At 33.2% G+C, this 16,658-nt stretch overlaps 1 protein-coding gene across 1 annotated transcript in view; it reads right to left on the bottom strand.

The window, feature by feature from the left end:
- Nucleotides 1–16,658, bottom strand: part of CNTN5 (contactin 5) — a 1,378,753-nt gene that overhangs the window by 310,360 nt on the left and 1,051,735 nt on the right. The window contains exon 11 of the mRNA XM_047692818.1: nucleotides 932–1,113. Coding sequence (XP_047548774.1) covers nucleotides 932–1,113 — 182 coding nt within the window. The remainder of the gene's footprint in view (nucleotides 1–931; nucleotides 1,114–16,658) is intronic.

Below are 16,658 nucleotides of genomic sequence, written 5' to 3' on the forward strand. Positions count from 1 at the left end.
GCAGTGACAGTTGTAGTTGCTTGGTGGATTCAGCCAAATATGTAAGATGGATAATTTCATCTTGAAAGCATCTGAATTTTCTTATAACAATGTTCTGCATTATAGTATTCCTCTTTTTTTTTTTTTACTGTCCTCATTTAGGAAATAAGAATACTATCACTTGCTCATTATGCATAATACATACTATAAAAGCAAATATGAAAAGTAGATACAATTTATGACCCTTTGAAGTAAAGGTGAGATTGTAGATATTTTTGAAGTAGATTCTCCCAGTTCTTGCACACAACCTGGTTGGCTCTTTGGCATTTTGGACAACATAAGTGGTTGTAGGCTGTAGAGGCTATTTATCTTTTAGATGTATTAATTTAAACCAAGGGTCAGCAAAGATTTTTTTTGTAAAGTACCAGATAGCAAATATTCTAGGCTTTGCAAATCACCTACTTAATTCTGTCTCAACTACTTTATTCTGCCACAAAAAGTGCAAAAGCTGACATAGACAATATGTAAACAAATGGGTGTGGCTGCATTCCAATAAAATTTTATTTACAAAAAAGTGATTGTTGAGCAGGATTTGGTTCATGGGCAATAGATTATAACTCCTGACTCAGGCCAAGGGCAAGAATAAATTAATGAAGGTTACAAGATTTTTAAGTTATCAAAGAATGGCTTTGGTGCCAGGAAAACATCTTATTTTTAAGTATACCAACTTTCTATACAAAGAACCTGAGAATTCCCCACTCATTTTTAATTAAAAGTATTTCTGTGTATAGAGTAATTTTACATGATATTTGCCATGCAAAGGAAGTATGATTATAAATTATTACTTGGGTTTTTTTGGTACTACCTAACAAAGAATATTCAGTTCAAATTAATTTGCATTTTCAGTTTGACTCTTGGGACGAGAGCAACATGCTTTGCTGAGAGCACTTACTGTATACTTGTAACTGTCCACGAAAGGAATTTTTTCCACGTGAGTTTTCAGCTCTGCACTCATATAGGCCTGCATCATCCAGCTGAACGTTGGGTATTTCCAGGACTGCCTGAGATTTCCGCAGACGTGCCTTACTAGGAATATAACCATTAACCTTCATCCATGTGATTGTTGGAACTGGGCTACAATAAGGAGCAAAAATGCCGTTAATATACTTTCCACTATTAGGAACATAGATTCTATTATCTGGTAACTTAAGCACTTAATAGGCTGAGTGCAATAAAGTGTAATCACAATTAAGGACCATGTGTTGGTTGATGTACTTCACTTTCCATGTGTATTATCTGGGAAGTAGTTACACTCAAAGAAGATAGTTTCCTCTTCTTTCATATTTCAGTAAAGCAATTCAGAGACAATATTTTATACATTTTAATACTCATACTTTATTCTAAAAAATTTTAATTGCATGGTAAAGTAATTTGACAAAATTACAAAAGTAATGCATGATTATTTGAAGACATTAAACAAAAGACTCATGAACTAAATGAACTAAGAACTCTTTTACACCTATCTCTACAAATATCTTCTTTTTGCAACAACAAATACAGTTTGCATGTAATCTCCCACCTTGTCTTTATGATGCATATATGTAACACATATGATTAGTTATTTTTGGATTTGTTTAAAAAAATAAGTTGTGTACTTGATATTTTATAACTAAAAAATCAAATTCAAGATCAACTCCTGACTTATTCTAGTTAATAGCTGCATATTATTCCTTACATATATGTATCAGACTTTAATGAGCCATCCTCTATGGTTAGGCATTAAGTGTAGTCCCAGTTTTTTTTTCTTTCCGTTTTCTTTTTGCCACTAAAAAACAATATTGCTATAAACAACCTTGCACATATATCACACATACTATTGCTTTTATTTGCTGCAGCAGATATTTACAAAAGTAGAATTGATGGATCAAATGCCGTGCACATTTTTCATTTTAATAAGTACTGCCAGATTGTTTCTCAATAATATAGTAGCAGTTTCCATACTATCAGTAATATATGAGACTGTTTCTCCATATCCTTGCAGCCATTTTATGTGATCAATCTGTTTAATTTTTGTCAGTATCAAAAAGTAAAAAATGACATTTTGTTGCTAGTTTAATATTTCTCTGAACTCAAAGAAGATTGAAATTTTTTTAGGCTTTTTTTGGCTATTTGCATCTGCTTTTCTGTGAATTGTTTGCTTATGTTATTTTCCTATTTTTTTCTTTCATTTTTCTATTTGCCTATTTGTATTTTTATTTTATTTTATTTATTTATTTTTCTTTGCCTATTTGTATTTTTAAAATTTATTTCTTAGAGTTCTTTGTGTATTAGAGCCACTAAGACCTTGTTTCTCAGAAAAATTCTCCCTCAGTGTATTGTTAGTCTATGATGACATCTCTGATAAAAGTTTATGAACATTTTTGGGAGAAACAAACATCTATAGTTTCCTTCACAATATCTATTTTTTGTTTGTTTAAAAAAAATTATCTGTAAACCTGCTTATGCCCTTATTGTCTACATTGTTTCTGGTTGTATATTGTGTTTTTTTTTTCCTTTTGAATAGTTTGATCTTTAATCCACCTGGATTATATTCATGTTTTTGGTGTTAGAGAATATAACTAATTGTTTTAGTACCATTAAAGAAAAACCCCTTTATAATATCTGGTATCTTGTCTTTGTCACATAATTGATTTCACATACTTGAATTTGTTTCAGGCTTCTCACTTCTGTCCCACTGATTTATTTATTACTATCTATATTTAATGCACTTTACGGTTTGGACCCAGTCTACTTTTTCAGTTTGATTTCTCAAAATGCTTCCTTCCATATCTCCTGACCCAGAAACATATCTCGGTGTGTTTCCAATTATATCTGTTAAAATCCTACTAATCCTTTGAGACCCATCTTAAATGCCTCCTCTTCAGCAAAGTCTTTCCTTATTTGTGTAGTCTACAGGGATTTTTTTTTTTAATATAAGTCCTTTTTTTCTTTTTTTAAACTCACAGCTCTTATTACATTCTACCATAGATTATAATTGATAAGTCTAACATTTTTTACACTAATTTTTCTTATAAAAGGCATAGAAGTGTTTACTATTATAAACAATGCTATGATAAATACCTGTGTATTTTGAACCCCTTTTTGATTTGTTCCTTAGGAATAAGGCATAGAATTGAAATTTCTGAATTAGAGTTGACAATTTTTCTTATTTATTTAGGTAGATACATATACCCAACATCTAAGAGGATTGAAACTTGCAGTTTGGAATAACCTAACATTGGCATAGCATATCATTCTTTTAATATATATGAGAATTAACTTGTGATCTTTTTAAGTTAGGAATTTTGCATCTATATTCAAAGGTGAGATTATTTTCTGCTTATTACGTTTATTGGTTTGTATGTGTGCTTACTTCTTGTTGGTGAGTGAGTTGCTGGTTTGCTTACAAGACGATTATTTTTTAAGATTTTATTTATTTATTTGACAGAGAGAGAGAGGTCACAAGTAGGCAGAGAGACAGGCAGAGAGAGAGGGGGAAGCAGGCTCCTTGCTGAGCAGACCCTGAGATCAGGACCTGAGCTGAAGACAGAGGCTTAACCCACTGAGCCATTCAGGCACCTACTTACAAGATTTTGACAGATTTGGTTTTAGTTTTGACAGATTTGGTATCATAATGAAGGATGATATCCTAATGAACATGCCAGAATAGTACCCTCTTTCTGATAGCTTAAGTAGTAGGGAAATGATATGTTCCTTAGGACACTGATAGGATTTTCAAAAAAAAAAAAAAAAAAGTCACCTGGGTCTGCCACCATTAGTGAGGTTACTTTTTCAATAATATTTTTAGTTCCTTCTAGTTTTCCTAAATTGTTTTGTGTTCTGCTTGTGCCAATCTTGCCAATTCATGTTTTCTTAGAAAATCAAGTATTCCATCCCTAATTTCAATGTTTTAGCAGTAAGTTGCTTAAATAATTGTTTAAATTTATTAAAATTTCCTTAATCATGAGTGGTTGCTATTGTAGTAGCAGTTAAGTTAAGCAGTTAAGTAGCAGTTAAGTTACTTAAGCAGTTAAGTAAGCAGTTAATCAGTTAAGTTAAGCAGTTAAGTAGCTACTTAACTTAAGTTAAGTAGCAGTTAACTGCTTAAGCAGTTAAGCAGTTAACTTAACTTAAGCAGTTAAGTTAAGCTGTTAAGTTAACTTAAGCAGTTAAGTTAAGTTAAGCAGTTAAGCAGTTAAGTAGCAGTTAAGTGTTTATAATAGTAAACACTTCTATGCCTTCTATAAGCAGTTAAGCAGTTAAGCAGTTAAGTAATGTAGTTAAGTTAAGTTAAGTGGGTTCTCTAGCTAGACTTCCCAGGAATAAAACGTTCGGCAAACATATGTTATTTAACATCTTATTTTTTTCCCTTAAATGTACAATATGGGGGAAATAATATGACCTATTTCAGAGAATAGTTGTGAACATTAATTATTTAAATTACTTCGGGCAGAGCAAGTGGGCAAAAACAATTTTCAATAATATGATGGGGATGTTTGTATTCCCTTTATAATTTCATTGTTTATGTTTTCTCCCCAACCCCCAACCTTCCCAGGTTTTTAAGTTTCCCATGTTTAAGAACATGGAATTTGGGGAATGCAATTTAGGTTAAATACATTTGAAAAACAAAGATGCTATGCGATCTTAGGAAAGTTATCTAAGTTAATGAATCTAATTTTCTATCTATAAAATGGACATATTTATTTGTTCCTTCAGAATGCAAATGACTTGAAGGTAGCAGCATTATTTCCTTTGTTCATCAGTATGTTCACCATGTCTCAGAGTGCTAGGCACATAGTATTTAATAGATGTTTATGAAATAATGATTCTCAATATTATTTTGAACATTAAGTGAGCTATGTTGTTGTAAATCACTTAGAAAAATACGTTGCGGGGCACCTGGGTGGCTCAGTGGGTTAAAGCCTCTGCCTTCGGCTCAGGTCATGATCTCAGGGTCTTGGGATCGAGCCCCGCATCGGGCTCTCTGCTCAGTGGAGAGCCTGCTTCCTCCTCTCTCTCTCTCTGCCTGCCTCTCTGCCTACATGTGATCTCTGTCTGTCAAATAAATAAATAAAATCTTTAAAAAAAAAAAAAAAGAAAAATACGTTGCAAAGAGTGGGTGAACATGTGACCAGAGAAAAAAGAAATGGATATGGGGAAGGGCTAAGCTTTCCACTCTTTGCAATATGATACATTTATTTGGAAAATTATACTTTTTTAATAATTATCCTATTAATTTTATCATGCATTCTTAAAGTCTAGAGTTAATATCTTATCTATCCTCCCCAAAGTCAAAGAACTTTAGGACATATTACCTCTTTACTCACTACTTTTTAATTACATGCTCTTTTTGATCAATGCAGATTCCACCCAAGATTTAATCTGCTAAAATTTAAATTTCTTTAAAAATTTGGAAAACACTAAAATATTTGGATTACACAGTGTAACAAAAAAATATATCGAAGCTAATTTTTAAACTTTTATCGTAAGTAAAATATACCTTTTTATAGACATGTAACTTTCATAATAATTCATCCTATGTTTAGCCTCAAAGATTGATTCAACAAGTTCCAAAAAGCAGAAATGGTACAGCTCACTCTGCATATCAAATCATAAGACATGTGGCTATGTCTGATATCAGAGGACAAGACAGTCTTACATGTTTTATTATTAGCCATAAATAATAACTATATTGATCATTCAGCTCAAAAAGTTAGAACTACAGTATAAATGCATTGGTGTCTATTCTATCTTTCTCTTTTGCCTGGGTGGATATCAATGCCCAGGACATTTTGGAAGTCAAAGGCTGAAGATAGCAGAGACTAGGTCTTTAAATAATTCTGTGGAGGAACGTGTCAAGCTACTACTTCACCAGTGCCAATCAATAACTTTCTTCGGATTCTGTGTGAATGATATATAAATGTTTATCTTGCTAAGCTACTAATATTTGAATATTTGTTATACCTACTAGCATACTAAAATAGAAATTAGCATAAAAATGGATAACTGTCATAACAAGACATAACATATTTGGAACAGTCAGGATGAAAAAGATAAAGACTTGATAGGGGGGAATAAGAAAATGAAGACCCCGTTATGTAGTGGCAAAAAAATCTGGTAAAACTTTTATCTTTCATAACTTGGAAAGGTCATCCAAATGCTTACATAGGCTAGTGAAGGAGTTAGAAAATAGAATATTAAAAGTGTGTGGATTGTTACTAGCTTTATTCATCAAAGTATTAGGAAAAAAAAGAGATGAAGTCAGGAAAATACTGGATTAATTCAGCAGAATTAATGAGAATAGAAAGACTGCAAAATGTGGGACCCTGGCCAGTAAAAAAGATTAATTGCAAAAATGGCCTTACTTCTCAATTACTTTCTATATGCACATCTTTTGCCATGTGATTTTGCAGACTTTGTCATTATAAGATGGAGTCTGTTAACCAATACTTTGAATCTATGTTGCCTTATGACTTGCTTTGGTTATTAGAATGTAATTTTACAAGGATTTGTGTGCTTTTGCTCTTTCTCTTGTTCCCTTGCCTTTGTCATGAGGACCATTTACGTTAGCCTACAGGAGAATGAGAGAGCACATAGAGGAGGGCCACGTTGTCTAGGGATAGGACATTCCAGGCCAACCACCTTCCAATGAACCTTAGAGCTGACATATTTATGAGCTAATTCAGCTATTATCAGCTCAGTCTGAGCCAAATCAACAGAACCACACAACTAATTTTGTTTTGTTATAAATAATAAATAGTTATTGATTTAAGGTGCTAAGTATGGGGGTGTTTTGTTTTGCAGCATTGCTGCAGCAATACATAATTAATTAGAAATTAGATTAGAAAATCTCACTTTTTAATAGATCCTAGACAGTAGGAAATAAAAATAAAAAGTTATAGGATACCAGGGGTCATTAAAAACCAATCCCATGGCAAAGCTAAGGGTTTTGGTCTTCCCAACCAAATGTGACGTCTTCAAGGTAGATGCCAGTATATTGAGGAAAAAAAGGAATGGGGACTTAATTATTTCTAGGGAATAACTTTGAATGAAGTTACAAGTACATGGAGTTGATTGGAAGCAAACAGGTCAGAAGCCTATTAGATATTGAGTTAATTGCATTGCCAAAGAAACAAGGTGTCTGAATTTAAAGCAACAACAAAACAATGATTATTTGAGCCTTAAGACATTTTGGGTTTCCAAATGTAGACCAACAGGAATTTGAGCTACAAAATTTGAGCCTGCAAGGAGGGAATATTCCTCAACACACATTTCAATTATGGCCATGGAATAAACCAAAAAGGAAAATGTCAGAGTAGAGCCAAGATACCCTGGAGGGTAAACAAGATAATTTCTTCCAAAGAATGATACCAGTGTCTAATTAAGTACTCCCTCACTTCACCCCACATCCAAGGGAGAGGAGCTTTAAAATGAATGATTTTATAAAGAAAAATTTGTATTTGTGATGAAGTGGTGACTATTTTGGTTCTGTCATTCTCCTCTTTTCTGAATGGAATGTTTCCTGTGGATAATCAATTCTCATTCAACCATATGTAAGGACACAGAATTTATCTTTTAAGTACATATGTTACAGAATCAGGATAGTCCATATCTGGACCTTTCTTCCCGGGTATGTAATTAGACCTTATTTTCTAGCAAACCTTAGTCAGGGTCATGTGCTTAAGTTCTGGCCAGTAGAATAAGGAAAGAATGATGTACCAAACCCTCTACATGATTCTACAGTTTCACTTTTTCCCAATCAGTGGTAACTCTTATAGAAAAATATATAGGAAAATGTTTTTATATCCTTGCAGGAATGGAGTTATTTTTCTAACAATATTTAAAACATTGCTATCTACAAAAATATTGATACATTTGACTGCATTAATATTAACAATTTATTTTCATTAAACAATTTATTTTCATTAAACCTAGGTGAACTCATTTGCCACTCAAATAACTGACAAAGACTAATAGATTAAATAAAGAACTCTGACAAGTCTATAAGAAAAACAACTTGTAAAAATAAGCAAAAGATAAAAGAGGAAGCATACTTGATCAAGAGACATGAAAATGTGTTTAATCTTATTAATGATTAGAACAATGCAAACTTAGATCACAATGAAATTCCATTTTATACCTAACAGATTAGCAAAATCTATATATCTATATTTTTACCTACATGTAAGAGCACTCCAACCAGCCTTAAGGATTAACTTGCTTCAAGATAATACACTCCTTGCCTGCTGACCTAAGTCCCTAGACTACTAGCAGAAAGAGTACTGGCCTAGGGGAGTGAAGGTACAAAACTTTCCAGGCCACTGAGGCCAGCAAGTCTATTTGAAGATGCCTCGACTTTCTGGTTAGCCTAGTAATGTTTTTTAGCATACTGTTTTTTTGTTTGTTTGTCTGTTTTAGGTCACACAAATGATTTTAATAACTTCCTTTTGTATATTTGTAGACCTTACCCTCCCTTGCAGAAAGAACAGAGAACTCCCGCACATCATGAAATAAGAACCATACCCTCCTCCCCACTGCACAACCCCCAAACACTGAGATAATATTTGTTATCTGGCAACACCAAGTTTGTACATAATCAAGAAATGTTGTAGAACACTGCTCTCCCTTTACTGACTAACTACCTTAGTTTCCATTATAAACCCCCAGACCAAGCAGAAACCTTGGAGCTGGCTTTCGGACATGCATTCACTTTCACCTTAGGTGGCTGGCCTCCTGAATAAAGTTCAAATTCCTTTCTAGTCAAAACTTGTCTCTTGTATTGTTTTCTCCAGTGAAAAGTAGCTGACCTTGGGGTTTCATAACACACACACACACACACACACACACACACACACAAAGACATATGATTTAAAGCAGAATTCTTGCTGATAGCATATAATAGGGTCTTGCTTTTTCATCCAGTCTGACACTGTCTGCCTTTGGTGTGTTTTAGTGAATTTACATTTCATATAATTATCTGAAATTGGGTTTAAGTTTAGAATTATGAGTTTTCTGTCTATCCCATATATTATTTGTTTCTTTCTTGCCTTCTTTTTTTTTGCCTTATTTTCTAATTATTAATCTTTTTTTTTTAAGTGTTTCATTAAAGTCCTCTATTGGTTTATTACGTATAGCTCTTTGTGTGTGTGTGTGTGTGTGTATATGGTTGTTCTAAAATTTGCAGTATTTACCTGAGAACATTATGCTAACATGTCTCTCTTCCCATCCTTGTGCTACACTTAACATACACATTATTTCTACATACTTTATAAACCATCTAATATGTTGTTATTATTTTTATTTTAGAGAAAATAGTGGAAATTAGAAATTTGAGAAACTAAAGACAGTAAATATGTATATACATATACATATATATATATATATATATATATATATATATAGGCATTTCCTGTTTTTCATTCGTTTGTAGGGATTGGAATTTCCAAATAGTATTAGTTTTCCATTAGCCTAGAGAACTTTCCTTAACATCCTACAGTGCTACTACAACAAATTATTCAAGGTCTTGTTTTTGTTTGACATCTTTATTTTTCTTTCAGTTAGAAGAATATTTGCACTTGATAAATAACTCTAAATAAACTATTTTTTAAAGATTTTTTTTAATCATTGTTTTTAGTAATTACATTATGGTGTGCCTTGATGTCTTTTTCTTTGTGTTTATGTTACTTGTGGTTGGTTCATTGAACTTTGGGGATCTATGAAGTCGTATTTTTCAATAATGTGATAATTTTTGGTCACACTTTTCAATTTATTTATTTATTTATTTATTTTGCTTACCCTTATCTTCTGGGATTAAATTTTTATATATGTTAGATAATTTAGTTATTGTTTCACAGATCTCTTAGCACAATTTGGTTTTTTGTTCTCTAGATACTGTATTTTGTATAGTTTATTTTTGTTCTTTCTTCAAGTTCATTCATCTTTTCTTCTGTAATGTTTAATCTGCTATTAAGCTTATCAGGTAAATTTCTCATATAAGAAAATCATTTTTTGATATTCATTTCTTATATCTAGATTTCTATATTTTCTCAGTAAAATACAAAATCACTAAACAGTTATTTTACATAGCATCTTTTCCTTCTGTCTCTAATCTTTCTATCACTTCAAACTTAGTTTGTGTTTGGAGCTTATAAATAGAATTATAGCTTACCTTTAATTATTTACTTAAGAATACACTACCTCAAATAGTCACAAAGTCAAAATTGCTATTCTACATTTTCCTAAATTTTTCATTTCTCAATTTTCAGTGGTATTCCATTGACTTTCTGACTCCCGCTTAAATCATTTTAAGCTATTTAATTTTCTTAACTGTAATAAAATCTCAATTCCTATGCATCCCTTCATTTAATATATCAAGGAAAGAACCCAATATGCATAGAAATAGAAGTCTGTGGGGTAGGGATGAGTATATCCAAGATATGAGATTTCAAAGAGGATGAGAAAATACTTCTGGTATTAGGGAGACAAAACTGTTTTTGATGACCAGGAAAAAAGGAGATCTAACAGGGAAAAAATCTAGAGAACTTCACTATATGCCAGACCTGTATTAGAAATAAAAATAAATAAAATGAATGTCTAATGCCTTAAGAAATCAATAACTTAATTGAAAAGACAAAAAAAAATTAACCAAATGATTCAAATACAAGAGACAGTTTAAAAACAAGACTATTTATATTAGACTTGGAGGTGTGGGAAAGCAGCCCAAAGAGATTACACATGAGGTGAGCCTTGAAGGATAAGGAAAATTAATCTAGGCAGCAAAAGTGTATTCTTGGCAGTAAAATTCATGTACCTGAACACAGAAAACTATGAGATAGCATGGCAGATTGGTGGGACTTCTCATAGCTTGATACGCTACAATCAATGATGTATGCAGGAAAGCACTGGCAAGTTTATGGGAAGCAAACATTTTCCCTTCAAAAATAAAGGTATCTTCAAATTATGAAAGATTTAATGCTCTTTCCTTCCATTTTTGTGTTTCTCATATCTTGAGAGTTGGTATCCTAAAATGTTTGCCTCTGAACTGTTATAACCTTGGAATGTGAATATTTTGAAAAGTATTGATGGAGTGGTTGAAAGCTTATTTGGAAAGATCTCTGTATGCAATAATATACATATGCTATTGTGAATTAAAATAGTGATCATGAGCCTACTGGCAGTGCTCACTTTTTACAGGTATTTTGGATACCCCATGGTCATTTACTTTGTCCAAGATAACTTAAGGAAAATCAAATATTTTTGCTTCTTTCAAATCACTTATTTGTAATGAAAAATAATTCATTCATTTTTGTAAGCATGTAGGATGTTTAAAAATTATGCATACAATAAGATTGTAGTCTATTTCCTATTGTTATTCAAAGCAAATTTCTTTTCAACAATAACATGAATGTAGAATTGTTAAAAAGGACTGAATTTAGCTAAACTGAAAGGATGAGTAGAAATGTCAGCTTTGATGGTAAGCTAAAGCACAGTTAGATTTTCCCCTATTTTAGTCTGTTGAAATTATATCTGTTCAACTATACATTTGATTTTCATGTAGAAAAAGCAATGCAGCTTAAAAAAAAAGATAAAGGAGCTTTTTTCTAGCTAATGTTATACTGATGATGGCTTTATTCATTTGGCTCAAAAATATCTGTTAATAACAGTAAAAGATGATGTGAAGCTGCATTGAAATTCTGAAACAAGCTTTTTGTTATGCACCATTGAAGTGACAGGGTAAAAAGTGTCTCCAAATGCAGTTCTAGAAAGTAAAGAAAGTGTTGGATGAACTTTGGCCATTGTTATAGTCATTAAAGGTATTTTTTAAAAATCATTTTTATACATATGATAAAGTAATGTGTAGAATCTGTCAAGGCAGAAGGAATACTTAGCTGTAAAGATTTAATGATTTCAAAGGAAAGTACTCCCCAACTGCAAATCACCATTTATAGACAAATTGTAGGTCTGTCTAATGGAGCTTCCTATTTTCCTTGCATAAGTCACAAGTGAGACATGAATTTTACATCTGATGTGAAAATATATACAGTTATGGTTCCTTTGTGACTTGCACAAAAAAGAAGGAAACATTGTATATCTTTGATAGAAACTGAAAGAACTAAGTTTTATAACTTTTCTCTAAGAAAGCATATAAAAAGCCATCATAAAAAAAGCTATTGAGCCAAAGTTATTTTTTTCTTTTATGATCCCTTATCCAAAAAGAAGAAGAAGAAGAAGGAGGAGGAGGAGGAGGAGGAGAAATCAATCACTAATGTGGGTGATCACTGCTAGCTACATAATATGCAAAATGTTAGAAGGCAAAAGTTTTCTTTGTAAAAGTTTGGAAACTTTCAGAAGCATTGAATATGATGCTGGATCTTTTTTGAGAACCCCTGGCAGCCACCAAATAATCAGACTAATTGGCATGTTTTTGGAGAAGAAATTAATTGCATTCAACTAAGTATAAGCTCTAGATCCCTCTGCTTTCTGATTCTTGAACAATGTCATAATTCTTGACTTAAACAGCCTTCCCATGGTATTATTTCTGCTTAGGACCTTAGAGTCACAGCTCAGAGTATGTCATCCCATCGTTTTTAATTATCTTAAGCAATAATCAAATTTAGGTAAAAAATCTTGGTAGTCTTTTTGAGATCATGGACTGGTATGGCCTTTATGTTTTTACCATTGTTTCATAAAGTTTATTTATTTTCTTTCATTTAAAAAATAATAATGTTACAGTGAAAACAGTCAATTCTGAGGTCAGCTTGTGTCCCAAATTTAGTCAATTGGATGCCCCCCTTTCCACATGTGGTTCCATCCAAGTATTTCTTATCCTTCAAATCAGAGACTCTTCAATCTAGCCATCCAAGGAGGACACAGAAGAATCACATGCCAGATTATCTTTGCCAGAAACAATAGGTTCATTGATTAGATTTGCAGAGGGATGAAAGAAGTTTTTGGAATTATGCTATATTTATTCATTCATTTATTAAATAATTATACCCAATATACCTACTATGTACTAGACTCTGCAGTAAATTTTAAGGTTATAATAGTGACATGATAGATATGGAACTTTCAAGCAAATAGTTAGGTAATGGCTTACAGACATGATTTAGAGGAATTACAGAGAAAGGACACCAAATCGAGTGTAGTGGGAAGTAGAAAACACTTCTTTAAGCAAGTAAACTAAATTCATACTTGAAGAATGAGGAGGAATTATCCCAGCAGAGATAAAAATCTTCAAGGAAGAGTTAATAGCATTGGGAATTAGAGAGAAAATGTATTTAAAGAACCCTTGTTTGTTTCGCAGTGGCTAGTGAGAAGGCTGAAAAGGATGGCAGGGGAGAGTAGGAAGTGCTTTAAAAATAATTTTTAAAGATTTTGGAGTTTTCCTAGTGGTACTGAAAATCACTGAAGTGTTTTAAACAGGAGTGTAATGTTCATTCTTGAGTTTAGGATAGGGCTCCACAAACTTTTTTTTTTTTTTTTTTTTTTAAGAGAGATTCTAAGTATTTTAGGCTGCGGGACACTTGTAAATAGCAATTCAAGTCTGCCATTGTAATGTGAAAACAGACATAGGTGAATGGGTATGATTGTGCTCTAATAAAACTTTGTTTATAAATAAAGGTGATGAGTCTGTGGTCCACAGTTTGCCAATCCCTGGTTTAAGATATTCTGTATACAGCAATAAGAATGCACTGAAAATTAGCACTATTAGGTGTAGGGAGAAATATTAGGAGGCAGATAAAGAAATCTATATGAAAGATGACCCTGGTTTAGGCAAAGGTAATGAGGTGGGAAAAATAAGTAAATATTTAAGCTATTTAAGAGGTAAGGCCATCTGGGTGGCTTAGTTTGTTAGGCATCTGGTTCTTGGTTTTGGCTCACGTCATGATCTCAGGTCCTGGGATCCAGCCCAACGAAGGGCTCTGCCTTCAATAGGGAGTCTACTTCTCTCCTTTCTCTCTCCCTCTCCCTCTGCCCTGCTCCATACTTGCATACTCTCTCTCTCTCAAATTAAAAAAAAAAAAATTAAGGTATTTAAGAGGTAGAAAAAACTAACAGAACTTGATAGTAGGTGGGGTATGAATGAGGGAAAAAAAAGGGTTATCACATCGGTTTCTGGGCTTCTAGCTTGACTGTGTGACAACAGGAAAGCATGAGAACTGTGATCTTACCATATGCCAGTTACTGTTCTAGCACTTTGTGTATATTAACTCATTGAAGTTACTTATTCCTTGCTTCCTCCCTCCTTTCTTTCCTTCCCTCCTTCATATTGTGATAAGAACACTTAACATGGGATCTACTCTCTTAACAAATTTTTAAGTGTACAAAACAATACTGTTAGCTATCAGCACAATGACATACAGCAGATTTCTAAAACTTAACCATCTTACATAACTGAAACTTTATACATATTCAATAACAACTTGCCATTTTCCTTTCTCCCCAACCCCTAACAATGGCCATTCTGTTCTCTGCTTCTATGTGTTTATTTTATATGCCTCATGTAAGTAGTATCATGCAGTATTTATCCTGTTGTGATGCCTTTTCACTTAGCATAGTGTTCTCAAATTTAATCCATCTGGTGATATATCCTTTTTAAGTCCAAATAATAGTCTATTGTATGCATATACCACCTTTTTCTTATCCATTCATTTATTAATGTGCATTTTACAGTAGATGTACTGTCTTTACACTTCTACCCACAAAGTGTAAGTGTTCCAATTTCTCCACATTTTCACCAACACAAGTTATCTTTTTTTTTTTTTTTATAATAACCATTCTAACAGGGTAGGTGATATCTCATTGTGTTGTTAGTATGTGTTTCACCAATGATCTTTTCATGTTGATCACTTGCATGACTTCTTTGGAGAAATGTATATATGAATCCTTGTCCACTTTTATTTATATTTATTTTTTTAGATACATAAAAATAGAATTCTTTATTTTTATTTATTTATTTTTAAATATTTTATTCTTTTATTTGAGAGAGAACAAGCTAGAAAGAGAGAGCAGAAGCAGGGGGAGGAGCAAGGGGAGAAGCAGACTCCCACTGACCAGGAAGCCTGACATGGGGCTCAATCCCAGAACCCTGGGATCACAACCTGAACTGAGGGCAGATGCTTAACTGAGCTACCCAAGCACCCTTGTTTATTTATTGATTTATTTTAAATTCAATTAGTCAACATTCAGTATATTATTAGTTTCAGATGTAGTGTTCAATGATTCATCAGTTGCATATAACATCCGGAGTTCATCACATCATGTGCCCTCCTTAAAGCCCATCACCCAGTTACCCCATTCCCCTACCGACTTCCCCTTCTTCAACCCTCAGATTGTATCCCAGAGTCAAGCCTCTCATGGTTTGTCTCACTCTCTGATTTATTCCCATCCAGTTTTCCCTCCCTTCCCCTATGGTCCTCTGCACTATTCTTATATTCCATAGATGAATGGAAGAGTATGATAATTGCCTTTTTCTGATTGACTTATTTCACTTAGATTTATACCCTCCAATTTCATCCATGTTGATGTAAGTGGTTGGTATTCATCCTTTCTGATGGCTGAGTAATATTCTACTCTATATATAAACCACATCTTCTTTATGCATTCATCTGTTGAAGGACATCTTGTCTTGTTGTACAGTGTGGCTATTGTGGACATTGTTGCTATGAACATTGGGGTGCAGGTGCCCTTTCATTTCACTACATCTATATCTTTGGGGGTAAATACCTAGTAGTGCAATTTCTGGATCATAGGGTAGCTCAATTTTAATTTCTTGAGGAACATCCATACTGATTTCCAGAGTGGCTGTACCAGCTTGCATTCCCACCAATAACATAGGAAGGTTCCCTTTTCTCCACATCCTCACCAACATTTTTTGTTTCTTGTTTTGTTAATTTTAGCCATTCTAACTAGTGTGAGGTGGTATTTCATCATAGTTTTGATTTGTATTTCCCTGATGCCAAGTGATGTGGAGCATTTTTTCATGTGTCTGTTGGCCATTTGCATGTCTTCTTCAGAGAAATGTCCATTCATGTCTTTTGCCCATTTTTGACTAGAGTATTTGTTTTTTGGGTGTTGAGTTTGATAAGTTCTTTATAGATCTTGGAAACCAGCCCTTTATCTGATAAGTCATTTGAAAATATCTTCTCCCATTTTGTCAGTTGGCTTTTAGTTTTGTTGACTGTTCCTTTTGCTCCACAGAAGCTTTGCATCTTGATGTAGTCCCAGTAGTTCATTTTTGCTTTTGTTTCCCTTGCCATTAGAGAAGTGTCATGCAAGAAGTTACTGTGGCTGAGTCGAAGAGGTTGCTGCCTATGTTCTCCTGTAATATTTTGATGGATTCCTGTCTCACATTTAAGTCTTTCATCCATTTTGAATTTATCCCTCTGTATGGTGTAAGAGAATGGTCCAATTTCATTCTTCTACATGTGACTGTTCAACTTCCCCAGCAACGTTTATTGAAAAAACTGTCTTTTCACCATTGGATATTCTTTCCTGGTTTGTTGGAGATTAGTTGACCATAGAGTTGAGGGTTCATTTCTGGGCTCTCTATTCTGTTCCATTGATCTGTGTGTCTGTTTCCGTGTGAGTACCATGCCATCTTGATGATCACAGCTTCGTAAGATAGCTTCAAGTCA

Source organism: Lutra lutra, chromosome 10, assembly GCF_902655055.1.
Source record: "Lutra lutra chromosome 10, mLutLut1.2, whole genome shotgun sequence".
NCBI classification, from domain to species: Eukaryota; Metazoa; Chordata; class Mammalia; order Carnivora; family Mustelidae; genus Lutra; species Lutra lutra.